We start from the raw sequence: 19,652 nt of genomic DNA on the forward strand, positions 1-19,652 counted from the left end.
GAAAAGGAGGAAATTCTGTGTCTTAAGGGCGTCGAATCTGTTAAAAAACCCTTGAATCTGGGCTGAAAAAATAGTAGCGCCAATAACGCTGACTGGTGAACATGTTGACAAATGGAAAGGCTCCCCGTCATCGGTCCAGGTGGGATGGAGAACCATATAATCAAGAACTGATTTGAGATAAACTTTTGTTTCCTTAATGCCGGTTCCTATGGCCACGACCAGGACCATGGTAGCAGCAGGTAAATCTTGAAATAAAGGAATTGGTAAAGAAGGAGGACAATGTCATGTGTTTCCTCCCAGTTGTGCTGTGCCTCACATCATACAGTGATTTTATTGCAAGGACATTCAGAATGTCAGACAAAGCTATGTGAGGACACTTGTGTACTCCACATCCTTAACCAGGTTTATCAGCAGAGCTCCTGCCTTCATACAATTCATATCTGTGCTAAAACAGTTCAGTGGCTTGAAAAAAAAGGCTCAAACAATATCAATTGTGCTACAAATTTCCAAGCAAAGTACCAGCTTTTGCAAGAACCTAGTGTTGCATGGCTGAGATCCCACAAATTATCTTTGTTTTGTTTATAATAATCATCAAGAAATGTAATCTAATTACCTCACCAGTTTGAGATTGCCCCCTTTTAGCATAGCTTAGTTTTTGTGGGCATAGCATCCAAAGGCCGTCGTGTGACATAATTCAGGGGTACTGCTGGCTCACGTAGCCCACAGTTCTGAGTTTTATGTTGTAAGAGCTGGTGGGGATGGTCTCATTCTGTCCTTGCAGATCTACAACGTTTGCTCAGATTACAATATTCTCTAATGATCTGGCCCAAAAGTATTTCTGATGCAGGCAAAGTATTTGTGTGATCATTTATAAATCCAGCAATAGCTTCAGCAAATGCCTTTCTCTCCGCTCCCAAAAGGAAATGCCCTAGTTCAAGAATTAAAACCGCTCCATTTAGAAGCTAACCCAAACTTACCACATCAATACTAGAAAGCAACAAAGAACATCCCTAAAAATAAAATGAAGTGCTTTCTTTTGAACGGGATACAGGTGATCATTGGGAAAAGAAAAAAAAAAAAAAAAAAAAAGGGGGGGTGGGGGGGGTGGGTGAGCGTTGTTGCTTGCTTTGACCACGAGGTGGAGAGGAAAGCGCAGCTGGAGCCTGGACCTTGACCAAAGCCCTCACAGAGGGGCTGCCCAGCAGCAGCAGCATGAAGCCAACGTTTGCAAAGCCCTGCTCTCCCGGGGGCTGAGCCATAAATAACCATTGAGCAACTACTTAGCAGCATGCTCTGAAACACCCACGAGGGTAGCTAAAACCAGCGTCTGGTACATCGGTAACTGGGGGGGAGAAGGGGGAGGATAAGGCCCTCTGCTAGAGGTATGATGTACATACAGAGCCTCTTACAAGAGCTCTTGCAGAATGGCTAAAAAAAGGCAGGTAGCAAGTGAGAAATGACACAAAGGAAACAGGATATCATGCAGTCGTTCATGGCACTCTACCGCTTCAAGTAAAACAGGGTCTCAAAACACAGAAGCCGCCTGAGCTGAGGAGGAAACAATCGAACACTGAAGGACACTCAAAACCAGCTCCAGAGCTGTGCTGGAGGTTGGTGGGGAACATCCAGGTCCAACAGCTCAGCTGTTTGGATCAGCTGCCTGGGGCACACAGCGGCGCTCTTGCTACAATATCACCATGCTGTCTGGATCCAGCTCTAGTGTCAGACTGAGAGTTTGAGCTTCCAAAAATAAAAACACCCATCAACCGTCCCCCTGTCAAATTGCTCACATACAAACTTTCCACTCTTGATAGTCCTGCAGTAAGTTGCTGTGCTGTGGCCAGACCATAATCCAAAGACTCAAAACCCAAAAGGCTAAGTAAAGAAATACAAACATGATTTTCAGACATCATTTCACTATCAGAGAGCAAGAGGAATCTTTAGCAAAAAACCCCCCCAAACCCCAAAACATCAGGCCTTACCCCAAAGATAACTGGACTAGGTTGCATCACATGCTGTAGGGAATTATCCCTTTCCATTTATCAGGAGTTTTCCTGTCTTAGTTTCTAAAATGACCCTAGATTCTTCCAGGTGCCTGGCTGCATTGCTCCCAATTAAACCCCAAGTAATTAGGACCCTGAAAGCTTCTGATTTTCGTTACTTGGACCATTATTTCTTGCTGCGTCTGCCATTTAGTGCTGAGCTACGTCACCCACAGATTCTGTGGCTGAAACTATGGTATGTCTCGCGCTGCAGGGATCTAAATGTGATCTTTGCATCTTGGACCTGCCTCTAAACATGAGAAATGGTTGTTGCACTGAACTGCCAAGCCACACAGCACTGAAGCAGAAGCTGCATTGACCAAGGTGCAGCTAGCTGTCTGAAATTGTTTGAGAAAGTGACTTTCAGAAAGTGTAATTGCAGCAACAACAGCCAGCAGAGATGAAGATTCATTATATTGCTGCTGTTGGCTTTTCTGAATATACGAACTGTGAACACAGGTTGCCTGACTTTCTTTTTGAACTTACCCAGCTTTTCCTTCGAGTCACTAATGGGTGCTATGCCTCTTCTCAGTTAAATGGCACCCACTATTTGGCAGGAGCGGGAAGAGACACGGTTGCCTGCGGACCAGTGATTCCCTCCATTTGTGGATGCCTTGCATCTATTTGACCACAGAACTGAAGCCCTTCCAGGCACATTTCAGCACAGCCATGGAAACACATAAATCTGCTGTGACAGTAGTTGTGGGGGGAGAGTTCTGTTCTTAGAACAGGCAAATAGTCACCAATTCATTTCAGCTGGGTGGCTTCAAAATTTGGGGAGGCTAACATTTTCCTGATAAAATTAAATTCAGTGCATTAATTTCCAGGGAGGTTCATCTTATATCTAGAGAAGCTGTCTTTTCTGGTATAAGACAGCAGTCTTAATCACATGAGAAGACGGGCAGTAGTAGCTTGGGGAAAGGTCTTTAAGGACCTTGTAAAAATTAAGGGACTCTTCTGGTTCTAAACAAAATCCTGCAGCTCACCACTGGAACAACCTTCAGTCTTCACTTGTGTATGTATGGGGGACATATAGTACCAGAAGAGTTTGAAAACCAAACAAAACAGTGGTGCAAAAAAAAAAGCCACCTTGGCCTAACTGTCTGTAGATGTACTATTATCAGAGAAACAGAGCTGTAACATAAATGTACAATGTACCTATCTACCTTCCCTCCCTGCAGGGGAGAAGTGATTGCCAGTGTCTTTTAGAGAAAAGGTCTTAGGCTGTTAGGTATGTGGGGAAGGGTAGAGTGGGGAGGAAAAGGAATTTTAAGAGATTTTTTTGAATATGTTGAGCATCCTGTAAGTGGTAAGCTAAGAATATCATTCCCAATGATAAAATTCTTATTGCAAGATCAGAAGCAGACATGAAAAATCACACTGCTTAGACTTCGTGCAAGTTCTTCCACAGAGTTTGTCTTCCCACGGTAACACTATGCAGAAGGCCAGTGGTCAGAAGGCAAATACCAAAACCATTTCCTCTCCGTTCACCAGTTCTCAGCACAGGAAGCTTTGTGCTAGGAGAACAGGTGCTAGAAGAACAAGGACCTCTTTGTAGCTGCACTGCAGGGCTCCCAGGAGCACAGAAAGAGCAGTGACTCTGGCTGCTGAGGATCACTGGCAGGGGATGACAGGGAGCCCACAGCAAGCTGGATGGTGCAAGAAACCCGCATCACCCACAGACGCAAGAGCTACTTTGAAAGTTGTCAGGAAGACCACGTACACCATCGTTCTGCTCACCATCACTGCAGTCGCAGGAGCTACAGGTACTTCTGAGTACCAACTCTTTGTTAAGGGCAGAGAAGGAAAGACAATGTATCAGAGTGATGTTTACTCAGTTCTTCTCTGGGACTGAAAAAAATCTAGGGGAAGGGATCTTTACAAATTGCTGAAAGGCCTTTTTGATGGAAAACTAGTAACCTGCAAATCAGAACATTACTAGCTGCAACTGTATCTTTTCCATTGTCAACCAATAAGATGTTGAACTTGGGCTCTTCAATGACTTGATGACAACTGGTAATGATTTTCTTGGAGTATGATACTTTTTGTGATAATTAACAGATTTATTAAATATGTTTGATGGGAGGTTTTCTGATCAGTCTGAGCACCCCATCAAGCCTTACTCTTAGGTATCAGTGACTTGTCCTGACAAATGAAGTATACTGGGATTTTATGACACTCGATTCAGTTGGAAGTTTTAATAAGACTTAATGGGAAGGTTCCTTCCCCTTTCCAAACTCAGTTAAACACTTAGAAAAGCTAATTCCAAAAATGCAGGATCTGAAAATGCAGCTATAATCCTTCTCTTCCCTACTTTACATTAATTATGCAAATTCTTGTTTGTTTTTCTTGTTTGTTTTTGTTAGGACAGGTGAGGCAGGTCACAAGGTAGTGATCTTGAATCTATCAGGGATCTCTGCATCTAACAGCAAACAGGAATGTGTTTTCTTTCCAGATAAATGTCATACTCTACTATTTCATCTGCCACCACTATAATCAGGGAAATTGGTTCATCTAAGCTTTGGAGTGGCAGGGCAGAAATTGCCACCTGTACTTACCCTGATTAGGAGGGCTGCTTATATGCAGCACAAAAGTGGGGCGAATGTCTTCAAACATTCATTTTTCTGCTGTATTGGGCAGTGATACTGAGGGAAAAGCAACCTGAGAGATGTCCCCATACAGATGGGCTCTGCAGCTCATTCAGACTCTGCTTCCCGGTCATGCTATTTATCCAGTGTCCTAGGGAGAGGACCTCACAGAGGGAGGGAGTGAGAAGAAGGACCAATGTATGCGAACACATCCACGAATCTGGAGATCTGTTCCCACCTAAGAAGAGAGACACAGCTCTTGGGCTGCCACAGACAGGGCCTCACGCTGGCGTGTAACAGTGCAGACGTTTCTCTGTGAAGCACAGACCAGAACTCCAGGGCTATGAGTGACATCCCTGGGCACCTTCTGACACATCCTTCTTCTTTCTCTCCTTCAGGGAACAACAGAGTGTCAGCGACAGTAGGAAACAGATGTGTGCTCACCTGCCCTTCCAAATCAAATATAACTACGGTAACATGGAAAATAAGCCGCAAGGTTGGAGGCCCCTGCACCTTGGGCTACAGGGCTGATCAGAACAAGACAGACAGAACAAACTGCAGTGACAGTATGAACTGGAAATTCAGACCAGATCGGGATCCTGCCCTTGAGATACGGCAAGTAGGAATAGACCATGAGGGAAACTACACCTGCGAAGTAGTAGGAACAGAAGGGAATTTCCACAAGACGTACCACCTGACCGTGCTAGGTAAGGGACTCCTTCCTCATTTTACAGTTCTCCAAAGGACCACATCTGGGCTTGGACATACTAAGCTCCTCGCCCCATGCACCGGAGGAAGTATGCAGAAAGAAGAGGAGCTTTCTTGCTGGGATAAACTGTCATGCATTTCATTGATAGTAGCTCCATTTCTCCCTTCTCTCTTCTCCTTATTTCCCCAAACTCTTCTCCCTGCTGCTGCCCCCTTTTCCACTGTCTAGTTAGAAACAACAGGTGTGAAGCAAATTCCAATATACCAACAGAGGATTCTGCATGTGCTTCTGGTTATCCTGTAGAATTAATCATTAATACCCTAATTTAAGAGAACTAAAGCATGTGAGAGTAACACTTCCAAGCGTTGAGATACTCTATCAAACATGGGATGTTCTTATCCAGACAGTAGGAATGGACCCATTTCCTCTTACGCTGGCATTCCAATACATTTTAAACCACGTGTGTGATGGCTGCTTAGGACAAAAGCCTAATTCAGCCCTGTATTTGGGATCATTCCCTACTGCCATCTCCAGGGAAATCTCCTCTAATGGTACACGGCTGTGGTAACTCACCTGAATGGGGGAGAGTTGTCCAAAAGGAAAAAAAGAGGCATGATCTTTGTCTCTTGTGTCTCTCGCCCATGCCGCTGTAACGGGACGGCACCCCCAACCTTATTCTCTTCTTTTCACTGTGTTCATTCTGGGTAGAGAACAAAAACATCCTATCCCAACGGTGGCCGACTAACTCCATGCATGTCCCCTTCCCGACGCTTTGCAGTGCCCCCGAGGCTGACCATGTACTGTGATGACCACGGGAACCCTGTGTGCAAGGCAGTGGCGGGGAAGCCGGCTGCCCAGATCTTGTGGGTCCTAGAGAGCAACTCCACGCCCAAGGAAGAAGGCCATGACAACGGGACAGTGACTGTTCTCAGCACGTTCACTGCATACAGCACCAACGTGACTAATACAACCTGCATTGTGTCCCACCCAGCTGGGAACCAGAGCATGACCATAGCCTGTCATCCCCCAGGTAAGCTTCCCTTTGTGTGTTCGGTGTTCAAAACCCCATTCAGCCCTCTGTTCATGCACTAAGACAAACATCAGTAGCATTGGCAGGATTGCAGCAGGAACTGTGCAGCTGAGCTGAAGTTTTGAGTGGGAAATTTGTCAGGAGAGGGAAGGATAAACAAAAGTGCTGTCAGAACTGTAAAGTCCTTTGTGAAATTCTAGGAAAGGTGATGGATGTAGTCGTCTTCCCTTCCACCAGCGGGGGGGAATGGAAAGGCAGGTTTATTCAGAAGTTCATGAGACACAAAGATGTCAATGGTATGATCACCCAGATCTATGTATTGTAATCCAGCGGTACCATTATGTCTTGGTAGTTGTTGGATTACAGATATATTGTGACAGGAAGACTGAAAGCCAATTTATAGCTTCCAAAGGGTGGCTGGTAGGTGAAGGCTTTAGGTGGTGAAGTTGAAGACATAGCTGGGAAGTTGTGTGCAACCGTATGTACTTCACCAAAGTACTCAGTTGGAAGAGAATCAGAGCTGAAATTTGATGGGATGCATGTGCAAGGCCTGCAGCTGGACTATGGTAAGTGGTGAGGAGGAGGATCTAATTAGTGCCCATACAGCAAAAGACAAGGTTCCTCCATCAAGGGCACAGGGGGATGTTGTTTAGTCCTAGTTCTGTGCCCGGCACTGTATTCCAGCTAACTTAGCTCATCCTCCAAAGTACAGCACAAAGAGAGCATTGTCTAGAAGATGCCATCCTGACAGAGGCACAAGGTAAACAGTCTGCGAGATACCTAGAAGAGCAACTGTTTCTCTAGGTAATAGTACATGGCTTCTCCACTGTGTCATCAGACTTGCTAGTCTCCTCGGCCTCCTGTTCCTGCTTGCTGTACTTCATCACTACACCTTCTGTGATAGCAGGTATGTATGGGACATGATACACACAAACCCCTTTGGCCAGTCCTGGGGAAGTTTAGAAGGGCTTCTGATACTAATTCATGTCATGTGTGGTCACCTCAGTCTGTCATGAACACACCAGTTCAGCACATGTTCATGGAGGTTTGTCCGAGGTCTATAACACCACAGCTGGGGCAGAGGGGGAGGGAGTCCATACATGAGTGTTAGAGACCTTTCTGCTGCCATACTTCTTTTAGAAGCAAAATTACAAAGGGAATGGTTAGTTTTTTCCACCCAGTTGAGAGATCCGAACAAAGATTGCCAGGCTATGAAGATTAAAGAGGCAGCAAAATAACTTTCTGAGCTTGGAGCCAGACTTTTGGTACATTTTTTCCTACTGAAAGGAAGCCAGGGAAGGCAGGGCCAATGTAGAAATGCAGGAAGTATTGCATGAGAGCAGAACAGGTCTGCTGTTGTAACTGCTCAGGAGTTCTGGTGGCAGTCTGGCAGCTTGGCCAGTTACTCTATCTGAGCTAGCCTCTCTGTCACAAGGTGCAATTGCTGCCCAGAATTACAGTACAAACACCACAGAGGCAGAACTAACGACTGTGTTCAAGTCACTTGAGCTCCACGCTTTGCCGGGGCTCTTGGCAGCTCTCTGTTTGGTGCTGGCTGGAGCACGGCCAGCTCTGGTCATGCTCATGTGAGATCACAGATATAAAGCCTTACATTCTTTTGTTTCTCTACCAAATAAAGGGGAGGAATTCTGTTCTTACATTCCTAGAGCCCAAAATTGCATTCCCAAACAGCCTTGTCCTCACACTTACAATATTGGTGTCTTGTTTCCTAGAACAATGAGAAGTCAGTATAAGCCAAGGAATCTTCCATCTGCAGAGCTGTCTGGGCCTAATTCTAACTCAGCACCTGAGCAGAGATGAAAGAAACTCCCAGTATGCCTCAGTCAGCAATGTGACATGCAGCAGGGACCTACCAGTACCAAAGCGTTCAGGAGAAAGAAGCAAATATCTGCAATGCAGCTGGTGTAACTGTGCAGAAACATGGCATGCAGGGCAGATCCTACCTGAGCCTTGTTAGCTCTGCCTTCCATCATCTCTCTAGTGCAACTATAGATGCTCTTAATTAGTCATGCAAGTATCTTTTCTTTTTTTTTTTATAAAACCAAATCTAGCATATATGCAATAGGAAATTCATGTTGTATAAAATGAGGTCACTCCATTTCAGATACATTGTATTCTAGTATTTAAGTATCATGTCTTATAGGATAAAATAAATCAGAAGAAATTTTCTTGCATACTAATGAGCAGCAACCTTCTTGGGATAATCACACAGGACTGAAGCTAAATTTAAGCAACTCTCATTCTCACTATAAGAATTTTGAAGTGTTTCACCAACAGCTAGAAAAAAGGGAGAGAGAGAGAGAATGCTTGAGCTTGAGTAGTTATTGCTACATGAAGCACAGAAATTCTTACAATCTTGAGATCTAAGCCTCACACTCATTTACCTTTTTGCATAACCCAGAGAGCTGCAGCCCACAGAACACACAGCTCTCTAGTATTAATTTCTTTAAATTACATCTTTAAAAACATCTTACTGGTCCTATCACAAGGAGTCCCTGAGTTTAATCCTTCATTTGATGACATACTGCCACTACTAAGCCTCTAAACATAGCTGTGCCTCTTCACTATTTCTTAACTTCCATTCTGAATAGACATGACTAGAGCTGAATATTACTATGCAGCCAAAATTTCAAAGGAAATGCAGGTATTTCATACCCACCTCACTCCTCCATGCTCAGCAGAAATCCATGTCTCGTTGTTACTGTACAGAAGACTATATTTCAAACAGTAATATATCTGGAGACCTTTTCCACTCGCTACAGCTATTCAATTTCCTAAATCTCTGCAATGAGATGTTAATGATATTCCTGTGAGATGTCAGCTTACTTAAGGGCAGAAGTGGGAAGGTACTGCAGCAGCATCTTTGCGAGGCATGCTACCCTGTGTTTGTGCATCTCACATGCCTGGGTTACAGAGCTCTTAGGCCTTTCTATGCTCTTCACAACCCTTCCAATCCCAGACTAAGTCGTTTTTTTTTTTTCCTTCTTTTTTTTGCCATAGCTATTCAAGCATTTAATCTGGGGGGGTATCAGTTACAGATCTCTAGCTTTCAGGCAGCAAGCTGGGCTTAGAATTGGGGCATTAATATGTTAAAGAGAAGGTAAAACACCGAAGGCAAGGTACTAAACTCCTCTAGGCTTTGGGGACTCTTTGAGAAGGGCAAGTCTGCACAAGTGTCCACAAACCTCAGCTGTTCTGAAGGCATCAGTGAATCTCACCCAGATTTATTAGCTTTGTTGTAGTGCCTTGCACACACAGACCAGGTTTAAGACTGATAAGATAGGGCAATTGCCCAGATCCCCAGGCCAAAAGAATACCTGTCTAAGGCTCAGTTAGATAGCATTACAAGTGCAGGGAAGAGGAGAGGGTGGGGAACAGGGAACTCCACAGCTTCCACAAAGCCGGAACACGATCCTGATCTTTGTTCGTTCATTGCTTCTACTCATGACCGACCACATCTCAAGCTTTATGAGCCTTATTGCACATCTGAACCAGCTACTGAAGGAACCAGGGCCAAACCTCACCTAAACTTCAGTAATAAAAAAATTAAGCTTTTCAGTCTCAGCACACTAACACATAGAATAGTTACCTAGCTTTATACAGAAAAGGAAATGCCGTGTCACTGCACTCTCTCGTGCAGCTTTTCTACCACTACTTTGCTGCCCCTCACCCTTTCCTGGTGCAACAGATAAACTGGTGTAAATCACTGCCTGGGGCCATTTCTGCAGAATGGCACCTGCAGGATGCAGACAATGATTCTGCTGGCACAGCACCATGAAACTGTTCCTTTCACGTTTACAAACACAGCCCCATTCCATCTATCTGTTGTCACATATAGCTGTTCGGTCGCAACAGAATCTGAACTTTGCAGAGCTGACACACAAAGCGAATGAACTCTGAGACAAGAGCTAGAGGAATAAACAATTCAGAGGCTCACAAAATTACTGCTAATTCTTTGTGGTAACCTAACTGCTTTATCAAAAGGCCAGCAAGCAGAAAACCACACTGACTTTAGTTGATATTTGTAGCTATCCTAGTAACTGAGTTTCCACAGCGCACATCACCTGACCGCACACAGGTTATACTCAGCTAAATCTCATCTCTGCAGCAGCTAAGCAAGCATTGAGCACCTACACATACAAACCTACATGCAAACACACAGCTTCTCTGCCAGCCAGCAGTCTCATTTTTATGTTAAGACCATCTGCAAAGCTGCGAATCTTCTTGGCTCTTACTAAGTATATTACAGACAAAGGGAGTACACAGAGAAGACTCAACTTCTTTTCCTCTCTTCACAAACTGCAGGGCAAGTCAAAATTTCAGAGATGCCAACAAGGTCATGCCCTAGGTTAGCAACAGCCCACCAGTGTCGGTGGTATTCAGGATGTGTGCTTGTTGAGCTCTACTTGCTACATGTCTTTTCTCTAGATTGGTCAGGTCTCCAAGAGAAAGGAAAATATCTCACATCCTTTGTTGCAGTTTCCATTCAAATGGCTCAGAGTCTCTCTACCCTCTATCAGGGATAAAAGAAATCAAACTCACACACCAGAGTCCACAAGGTCCTGTAGACAGCCTTGCCCCTACTCCTTGGTCTATTTACTCACAAATCCTTCTGCAGGAGGGAGGATAAAGCAACCTAAGCTTTCTACAGTCAGAGTTTCAGTCCAATCTCCTAGGCAACTACCGGAGCAACTAAGAACATTTCTTCCTTTCTCTCACTGGACACTCTTCTTATTGGCATGTTCACCACATCATAACAACAGATTTGATTTCAATGTGCTAGACTGAGCTTACAGCTGTTTAGGTATTAATTGGCAGGCTTCTGTGTTTGCCATGGGGCTTGCTTGCCTTACTGTATATTAGAGTCCAGTGCTCATTAGTGGTTGCTTTTGTTGCTTGCTGTACTGCTTACCATCTTGCACTGCTGTGCCTGGGAATATTTTGATAACGGCAACGGCCGTGTGCCTAGGCTGGCAGATGGCCAGGGCATCGCTGCTGTTTCTGTGCTGCTGTATGGACAGGCTAGAACCCTGGTGTGAACTTGAGTTGAAGGGACTGTGACCTGTGGATGAGTCCACGTGGGAGCAGCACACCCTAAAGTGTCCATGGCTGTGCATAAGTCCATGCCAGAGCAGGTATACCTCAAAGCATCTGTGGCTGTGGTTATGTCCATGCCAGAGCAGGTATACCTCTGAAGGGACTGTGGCCCAAGGACGAGTCCACGCTGGAGGAGGTACACCTAGAAGCATCTGTGGCTGTCGATAAGTCCATGCTGCAGCAGGTACATCTTGAAGTATGAGTGGCTGTGCATGAGGCCATGCTGGAACACCTGGATGTGTCTGTGGTTGTGGATAAGTCCACACCACAGCAGGTATAACCCTGAAGAGGCTGTGGCTCATAGATGAGCCTCCACTTGGAGCAGGTACAAGGGACTGCAGTCTGTGGATAAGTCCAAGCCAGAACAGGGTAATGGGACAGAGTTCATCGCAGTGTTAAACCCTATGGTCTGGTCCAAAGAGAACAGGGGTGGAGACTGTAATGGATTTACCTTTAAATTGTTCTAATCCATGTTTGGAGTTGCATGTTAAAGGAAGTACTATAGCAGGAACCACCCAAACCAATGGAAGACAAGCCTTACAAGAAGCAGAGGAAGTGCAGCTGTGACCCAACCTGAGCCGGCTTTGGTGCCCAATAACTCCAGGCAACACACCACCTCTCCTGTCCTGACTGACCACTATAACAGATGGAGCCCAAAGTCATGGACTAAATGAACTCAATGGACGTTTTATGGACGTTTATGGACATTTTACAGAGGGGTGGTCAACAAGCTAAGGGAATGACATCTGTGTGTGTATATATCAAAGGATGGGAAGAGGGGTGGTGGTTAATGAGGATGTATTGGATAGTGTGTAACCTGAGCATGACATAAATGGTAGAGAATAAGGGGTGGAGAATGTGCTGGTTTAGGCTGGGGTAGAATTAATTTTCTTCGTAGTAGCTGGTATGGGGCTATGTTTTTGATTTGTGCTGAAAACACTGTTGATAACACAGCAATGTTTTAGTTATTGTTGAGCAGTGCTTACACAGCACCAAGGCCTTTTTTGTTTCTCGCCCTGCCCCACCAATGAGTAGGCTGGAGTGCATCAGAAGTTGAGAGGAGACACAGCTGGGACAGCTGATCCCAACTGACCAAAGGGATATCCCATACCATATGATGTCATGCTCAGCAATAAAAGCTGGGGAAGAAGAAAGGGAGGGATGTTCAGAGTTATGGCATTTAACTTCCTAGCTAACCATTATGCGTGATGGAACCCTGCTTTCCTGGAGGTGGCTGAACCATGGCTTGCCATGGGAATTAACAAATTAATTTCTTATTTTGCTTTGCTTATACATGCATCTTTTGCTTTACCTATTAAACCATCTTTATCTCAACCCATGAATTTTCTCACTTTTACCCTTCTGATTCTCTCCCCATCCCACCGGGGGGCGGGGGGGGGAAGCAAGCAAGCAAGCAGCTGGGGGGGCTTAGTAGCTGGCCAGGGTTAAAAAATGACAGCAGGAAAAGATTGCTTGCCTTTTTACAGGATTTTTGGTTTTAAATATACCAGTTTTAAACTACTGTTCTCCTCCTCAAAGAAAAAAAAAATTACCAACCCCTAGTAGGGTGAAAAGGTTTTAATGAATTCAGAGACTGTACTAGCTTTTCTTCCCACCTCTCCACCCCTAAATAAGAACTTTGTTGTCTGATTTACCATAAGACTGCTATAAGGCAGGGGGTGCCACAGAGGTGGAAAGCAACGGCCAGTGGAGGACATCTGCTTAAAGATGCCTCCTTAGTCCTCTCTTAAGTGCTGATGGTGGTCCAGTGCGAGAGTAGCATTGTGTTTCAGTTAGAGGCAATATCTGTGGTGGGAGACAAACTGTGGAGCAGACTGCAAGGAAAGAAAGAGATATTCAATTTTAAGGGCTCCTCTTGTATCTGAAGACGAATAAACAACAGACATTTCTACTTAACCCTGCTGTTCACAGTTTCCCCCATGCTGGCACAGCAACTTTCTGCAAAAGCAGGTTTAGAGCCCCTGTTGTTACTTTTCTGTCCCAGGACGTGTTCAGGCATTGCCCTTTAAAGAAAATATCTCAGGTTATTAGGGGGTTTTGGGGGGAAAGCTAGGGCCATGCCTGGACAGTGCTAACACCCTGTCAGTACTAGAGGTAGAACATGTTTCCTCCAGTTCCCTAACATCTAATGTAAAATTTATCTTCACCCAGCCGTGTAAGAAGTAAAAAACCAGAAGGCGTATTCAGGATACCTCTTTCCAAATGCTCTCCCAGACTGACAGCACAGGAAGCTTGCTTGGTGCTATGGAGAGGAATCTCCAGCTCCCAGAAGCTAATCATTCAGGAGCAGGCAGGTCAGGGTGAACTAGCAGAGCAAATAGCAATGCTGACTACTGAGAGAACAGCGACAAGGTCCTCCTACTCAGCTGAGCAAGATAGCCACTTTAGCAGTAAAACCAGTTGCTGTTGGTGAGAGTGTTGTTGGAAGGATTGCATGAGCCTTCGTGCTGCTTGCTATTGGAGCAACAGCCAAGGCAGACTACTGTTTAAGGAGCAAGTAGCTGTTGAAGCTCGAGGTCAGGGCAACACACACCAATTGCTTCTTAGCTTTGCTGTACCCCTGGCTAGGTAGCATGCTCGCATCAGGAACAGGGTGCTAATGGATGGAAAAATGAAGGTAGAGAATTCACTGCAGGAGCTACAATGTAATTGCATTAGCCTGTGTTCCCCAAGTATTGGAAGTCTTCCAGAAAAACAGGACCAGGCAGGTGGTTGCTCCCCAGATTTCCTTATCGTGAGGTCACACAGCAAACGCAGCAGAGGAAGCATCAGAATGACCTTTCCTGCTCCACTGCTGGATGGCAAAAGAGGGAAAAAGAAGTGAATGTTGTGCAGGTTTGGTTTTTGGGGGGAGGTGTGTGGGAGGGAGGTGGCAGGGAGCAGCTTAGGAAAATGTTCAGCTTTTGTTAGGAAAATGACAAGTCACAAACTAGGGGTTTCCAGCTACACATCAACACTTGTCAGTTGCTTTTGTGGGGCTTTTTGGTGTTTGATGTAAACCAGTATTTTCCCTATGTTCAGGCACTCATCAAAAGATTTTCCAAAAGGAAACAAAAAGAGAAGATTTTAAACCAAAAGATTTTAGGGAAAAATCTGTTTATGAAAAGCTCACAACTGAACCTACTCAGAGGAATGTGCATCAAACTGCTTCTTACTGACATGTAAGACTGAGGACAGGAGGTTGTTTTGGAACAGACTGCAGATCCAAGTGGTTCCTTGGGGTCTCTGCCCATTGAGACATAGGCCAAGGCACAGCCATCAAGGCACATGCTTTCAACAAGGCATACCAGAGCTGGACATCATCCAGAAGAACAAAAGCATTTTCTGGGGAAGACAAGGAACACATTTTAAGTGAGGACAGTTGTGCGCTCTGGAAGTTTAACTGAGTTTATTTCCATGAGTGGTTTTCGGTGTTTCATTCTGTCACTGCAGCACATCCGCTAGTGATAACGCAGGCTTCAGCAGCAATTGTGCAACAAAGGTCATCACTAGACCTGCTCTGTGCAGTGGGGAGAGCAGTGGATGTTGTGTACCACGACTTCAATACTTCTGGCATGGTCTCCTACAACATTCTTATAGACAACCTGAAAAAGTATGGGCTAGGTAAGCGCACAGTGACATTGATTTAATACTGTCTGAAGAGCCGCTCCCAGGGGGAGCAATCAGTGGCACAAAGGCCAGTTAGAGGCAAGTCTCTAGCTGTGTGCCCTGGTGGTTGTTACCTCTTCATTAATGGCCTTGACACTGGGACAGAGTGCACCCTCAGCAAATTCACAGGCAATGCAAAACTGGGAGGAGTGGGTGATGTAGCAGAGGACTGTGCTGCCATTCAGGGGGACTTGGATAGGCTGGAGAATTAGGATGACGGGAATCTCATGAAGTTCAACATGGGAAAATGCAAAGTCCTGCATCTGGGTAGGAATAACCCCAGGCACCAGTACAGGCTGGGAGCTCACCAGCTGGAAAGCAGCTGTACAGACAAGCTTGGGATCCTGGTGGATGCCAAGCTGGCCATGAGCCAGCAATGCACCCACAGGACAAAGAAAGTCAACAGTATCCTGGGCTGCATTAGAAGAACATTGCCAAAAGGTCAAGGGAGGTAATCCTTCCTCTTTACTCTGCCTTGGTGAGGCCATGTCTGCAGTGCTGTGTCCAGTGCAAGGAAGTACAAGGAAGATATGGACTTACTGGAGGGAGTCTAGGAGAGGGCCACAAAGACTATATAGGGACTGGAGCATCTTTCATATGATGAGGGTCTGAGAGAGCTGGGACTGTTCATCAGCCTGGAGAAGAAAAGACTCAGTGGGGACAAGGTTAGTGAGCCCATCCAGCCCTGAGTTATAAAAAGGAGGCAGAAAAGCCAGCAACAGCAGATCAAGAAGATAGACAGTTTTCCTTGTCTTCTCAAGTTTGACACAGCATAAGAGCTCTGGATACTACTGATGTGAGCACCTTACATCGTGCACCCAGAGAAGCCTGAATCTAAGGATTATGCTTAACTGGCAAGGGACGAGAAGAAATTCTACCAGATAGTTTTGATAGCACTACTAATAGGATGCACAGTAGCATTCCATGTTTTCAGAATAAGAACAGCTCCCGAAAAGCACTGAAGAGACTATTTAGGAAAAGGAACACATCTAAGAAATGCCTTTGTGGCTCATCTCCATAGCACTTCTCTGGTTCACTGCAAACGACTGCCTTTTACCTTTGATCAGCTGAGGACACCAGTCACCACTGCCTCTCACAGCAACTAAATATATGCCTTCTGCCATAATTCCCCTTCACCCTTTGAAGCAGCTAACCACAAAGATCCAGAAAAGTATCTCATTACCTTCCTTGAAGCACTTAAAACACTACTTGTTGCCACGATTTCCAAACAACAACAAAGCAAAAGAATCCACCATGAAACCCCACATATTTAGGAGCTGGATTGTTCCTATGTTTTAAGGAAACTGGCTAAAAAGAAGCTGTGTGCACTGTGGTTTCCACAGCGATACTTATATGTATGTCTGTTGCAATGCTCCATCCTTGCACAAAAACTCAGGGCACCAGATAAAGCAGATATTCACCCACTTCAAACATGTCCAGGGTTACTGAAAACACAGCGCAGAGGAGACGAGACAAGAATCCTGTACCACAGGCAGAGCTGGGAATATATTTTTGACGGATGTTGAATTTCTGAATGCCTCAGTTTGCTTCAGCTAAAAAAGCCTTAGAATTAAACATTCAGATTCAACATCTAGAAACCTCTAAGTCTTCCCTGAAGTCGTAACAACAATAAAAAATGCACAGAAAATCCCCACAATTAATCAAGTGCTGTTTTGGCTCAGTTAAAACTCTTGTTCCACCCTAAAAGGTAAGTGTTATTACTTGCTTGACGCATAAGATGAAGATTAAAGAGCAGATAGTATATTTTAGAACTGTTACCTTGGTTTTACACACAACAAAAACGTCAGAAAGAACATTAGCATGTCTATGTTGTCTCATGCACCAAGATATGAATAACCAGATAAAAAATATCTAGAGGCATATCAATAAACATATTGCCATGGGAATATATGAGAAATAGCATTTTCAGTCCACACTTGAAGCAGAGCAAAGGCTGGAAGCAAAGAGTGGTTCTCCCCCCACATTAACCTAGATGCTTAATTATTCTGCGCATCTGCTCATGACGTAACAGCAAAATATTGTTTTAATATAGCATTTGGCATTATGCTGGTGAATCCAGTCCTGGGTGAATTACTGCTCTATATTTACAGTCGTTCCCAATACTGCTCTGAAGAACAGTACAGCCTAAGATTTGAGGCAACTGAAATTGCCATGTAATTCTAGAATCTGGGAGTTTATTTTAATCCAATTTTTGCTTTTGTTTCTTCTTCAAATATGAACCCAGGTTCTACCTCACCCATATTTGCAGAAATAAAAGAAACAGTGGCTCATATTCTAGAAAGCAAGTAGATTTCCACTAGTTCAATGTATTTAACTACAATTCTTTTTTAGCATGTCTTTTAGAAAGATTTTCCTGAAAGACAAGTATGGATTTTGCCACAGATCCTCCTGGAGTAGGGATAGTAGGTATTTTCTTTCATGACAGAAGAGACCAAACCTGTCCTTTTCAGTGATTCGGTGGGAACAGTCCTCACCATCAGAGCACGACTGTTAGAAAACACTAATACTAGAACTAGCTTTAGCTTTACTGTAGAATTAAAGAGAAAAACAAATGTGTGCCTGCTTTCCTGTTCAAATTTGTTTGGCCATGCCTTCCAGACATTAATGGGCAGTATACCTTTCACGGAGAAGACAGGATCTTTCACGTCTGGTGTTTCTTCTTGGGTGGCTTTGGTAGGTTATTTGTCAGAAGAACTAGTTTTCAAACAAGAGTTTTTCCAACAGATCTAAGGAAATGAACTAGTGCACAGCCACAATGAAGCAGGGAGACAAACTTCTGTTCCCTAGAAGACTGGAGAAGACACAAACCTTTTTATTCATAAACAGACCTTCAAGGTTTCTGGACCAACGTTTTTCTAACAAGTGACCATTCCATTGGGGTGAACACATTCTCTCATTCACACCAGCAGAAAATTTGTCTACAAGTGGCTCAGTTTCTGAGATGGGTTGAGCTGAAAGCAGTCATCAGGGAAAGAAAAGTTCTATGGCCCATAAATCTATTTGTGTCCACAAAAGCTTGCACCAGAAAATATCTTGTTAAACTCATACAACTTATGACTGACTACAGGCATGGATTTCTGTGCAATGATATTTGCGCACAGTTAGTTGGAGTCACCTTGTCATTTCAATCCTACAGAGCAGGGATGATACGCAAATAAATCATAGGCATGAGAAAGCACTTAATTTCAAATTCCTCTTTTATGGTTGCTGTTATTGCTTTGTACGTTGGTGGGTTGACCCTGGCTGGATGCCAGGTGCCCACCAAAGCTGCTCTATCACTCCCTCTCCTCAACTGGACGGGGGAGAGAAAAAATAATGAAAGACTCATGGGTCAAGAAAAGGACAGGGAGATCACTCACCAATTACGATCACAGGCAAAACAAATTTAATTTATCACCAAATTGGTGTAGGATAATGAGAAATAAAAACTAATTCTTAAAACACCTTCCCCCCACCCCTCCCTTCTTCCCAGACTTAACTTTAGTCCTGATTTCTATACCTCCTCCCCACCCCTGAGTGGCACAGCGGGGCGGGGAATGGGGATTGCAGTCAGTTCATCACACATTGTTTCTGCTGCTCCTTCCTCCTCAGGGGGAGAGCTCCTCATACTCTTCCACTGCTCCAGCATGGGGTTCCCCCAACAGGAGACAGTGCTCAATGAACTTCTCCAAGGCAAGTGCTTTCCATGGGCTGCAGTTCTTCACAAACTTCTCCAGTGTGGGTCCCTTTCACTGGGTGCAGTCCCTCAGGAAAAGACTGCTCCAGTGTAGGTCCCCCACAAGGTCACAAGTCCTGCCAGCAAACCTGCTCCAGCCTGGGCTCCTCTCTCCACAGAGCCACAGGTCCTGCCAGGAGCCTGTTCCGGTGCAGGTTTCCCACGGGGTCACAGCCTCCTTCGGGCACCCACCTCTGGCGTGGGGTCCTCCACGGGCTGCAGGTGGAGATCTGCTCCCCCGTGGACCTCCCTGGGCTGCAGGGGGACAGCCTGCCTCACCATGGTCTTCACCACGGGCTGCAGGGCAATCTCTGCTCCGGCACCTGGAGCATCTCCTCCCCTCCTTCACTGACCTGGGAGTCTGCAGAGGTTTTTTTCTCACATATTCTCACTCCTCTCTCCAGCTGCAATTGCACAGGTTCTCCCCCCTACTTCTTAAATCTGTTATCCCAGAGGCACTGCCACTATCACTGATGGGCTCAGCCTTGGCCAGTGGCAGGTCAGTCTTGGAGCCAGCTGGCATTGGCTGTCAGACATAGGGAAAGTTTCCAGCAGCTTCTCACAGAAGCCACCCCTGTAGTCCCCCTGCTACCAAACCCTGACCACAAAAAAACAATACAATAAGCAATCTGTATTATCGAAAGCCACAAGTCTAGGCACAGAAAACCAAACTGACCCAGCTCACGTTCATACACTGGTGAGTGAGTTTCTACAGTAAACCAAACCTATCACAATGGAAGGCACTCAACTGATTTGAATC

At 45.0% G+C, this 19,652-nt stretch overlaps 1 protein-coding gene across 3 annotated transcripts in view; it reads left to right on the forward strand.

Annotated features, from left to right (window-relative positions):
* Positions 1-3,424: 3,424 nt before the first annotated feature.
* CD200R1 (CD200 receptor 1) overlaps positions 3,425-19,652 on the forward strand; it is a 55,632-nt gene continuing 39,404 nt past the window's right edge. Inside the window, exons 1-3 of one of the 3 annotated variants that reach the window (XM_049824553.1) lie at positions 3,425-3,808; positions 5,029-5,337; positions 6,118-6,369. In XM_049824553.1, coding sequence (XP_049680510.1) covers positions 3,670-3,808; positions 5,029-5,337; positions 6,118-6,369 — 700 coding nt within the window. In that variant the 5' untranslated portion in view covers positions 3,425-3,669. Of the gene's footprint in view, positions 3,809-4,890; positions 5,338-6,117; positions 6,370-19,652 lie in introns of those variants that run through there. The other 2 variants (XM_049824552.1, XM_049824555.1) reach the window with 2 other exon arrangements.

Source organism: Accipiter gentilis, chromosome 21, assembly GCF_929443795.1.
Source record: "Accipiter gentilis chromosome 21, bAccGen1.1, whole genome shotgun sequence".
Classification (NCBI taxonomy): domain Eukaryota; kingdom Metazoa; phylum Chordata; class Aves; order Accipitriformes; family Accipitridae; genus Astur; species Astur gentilis.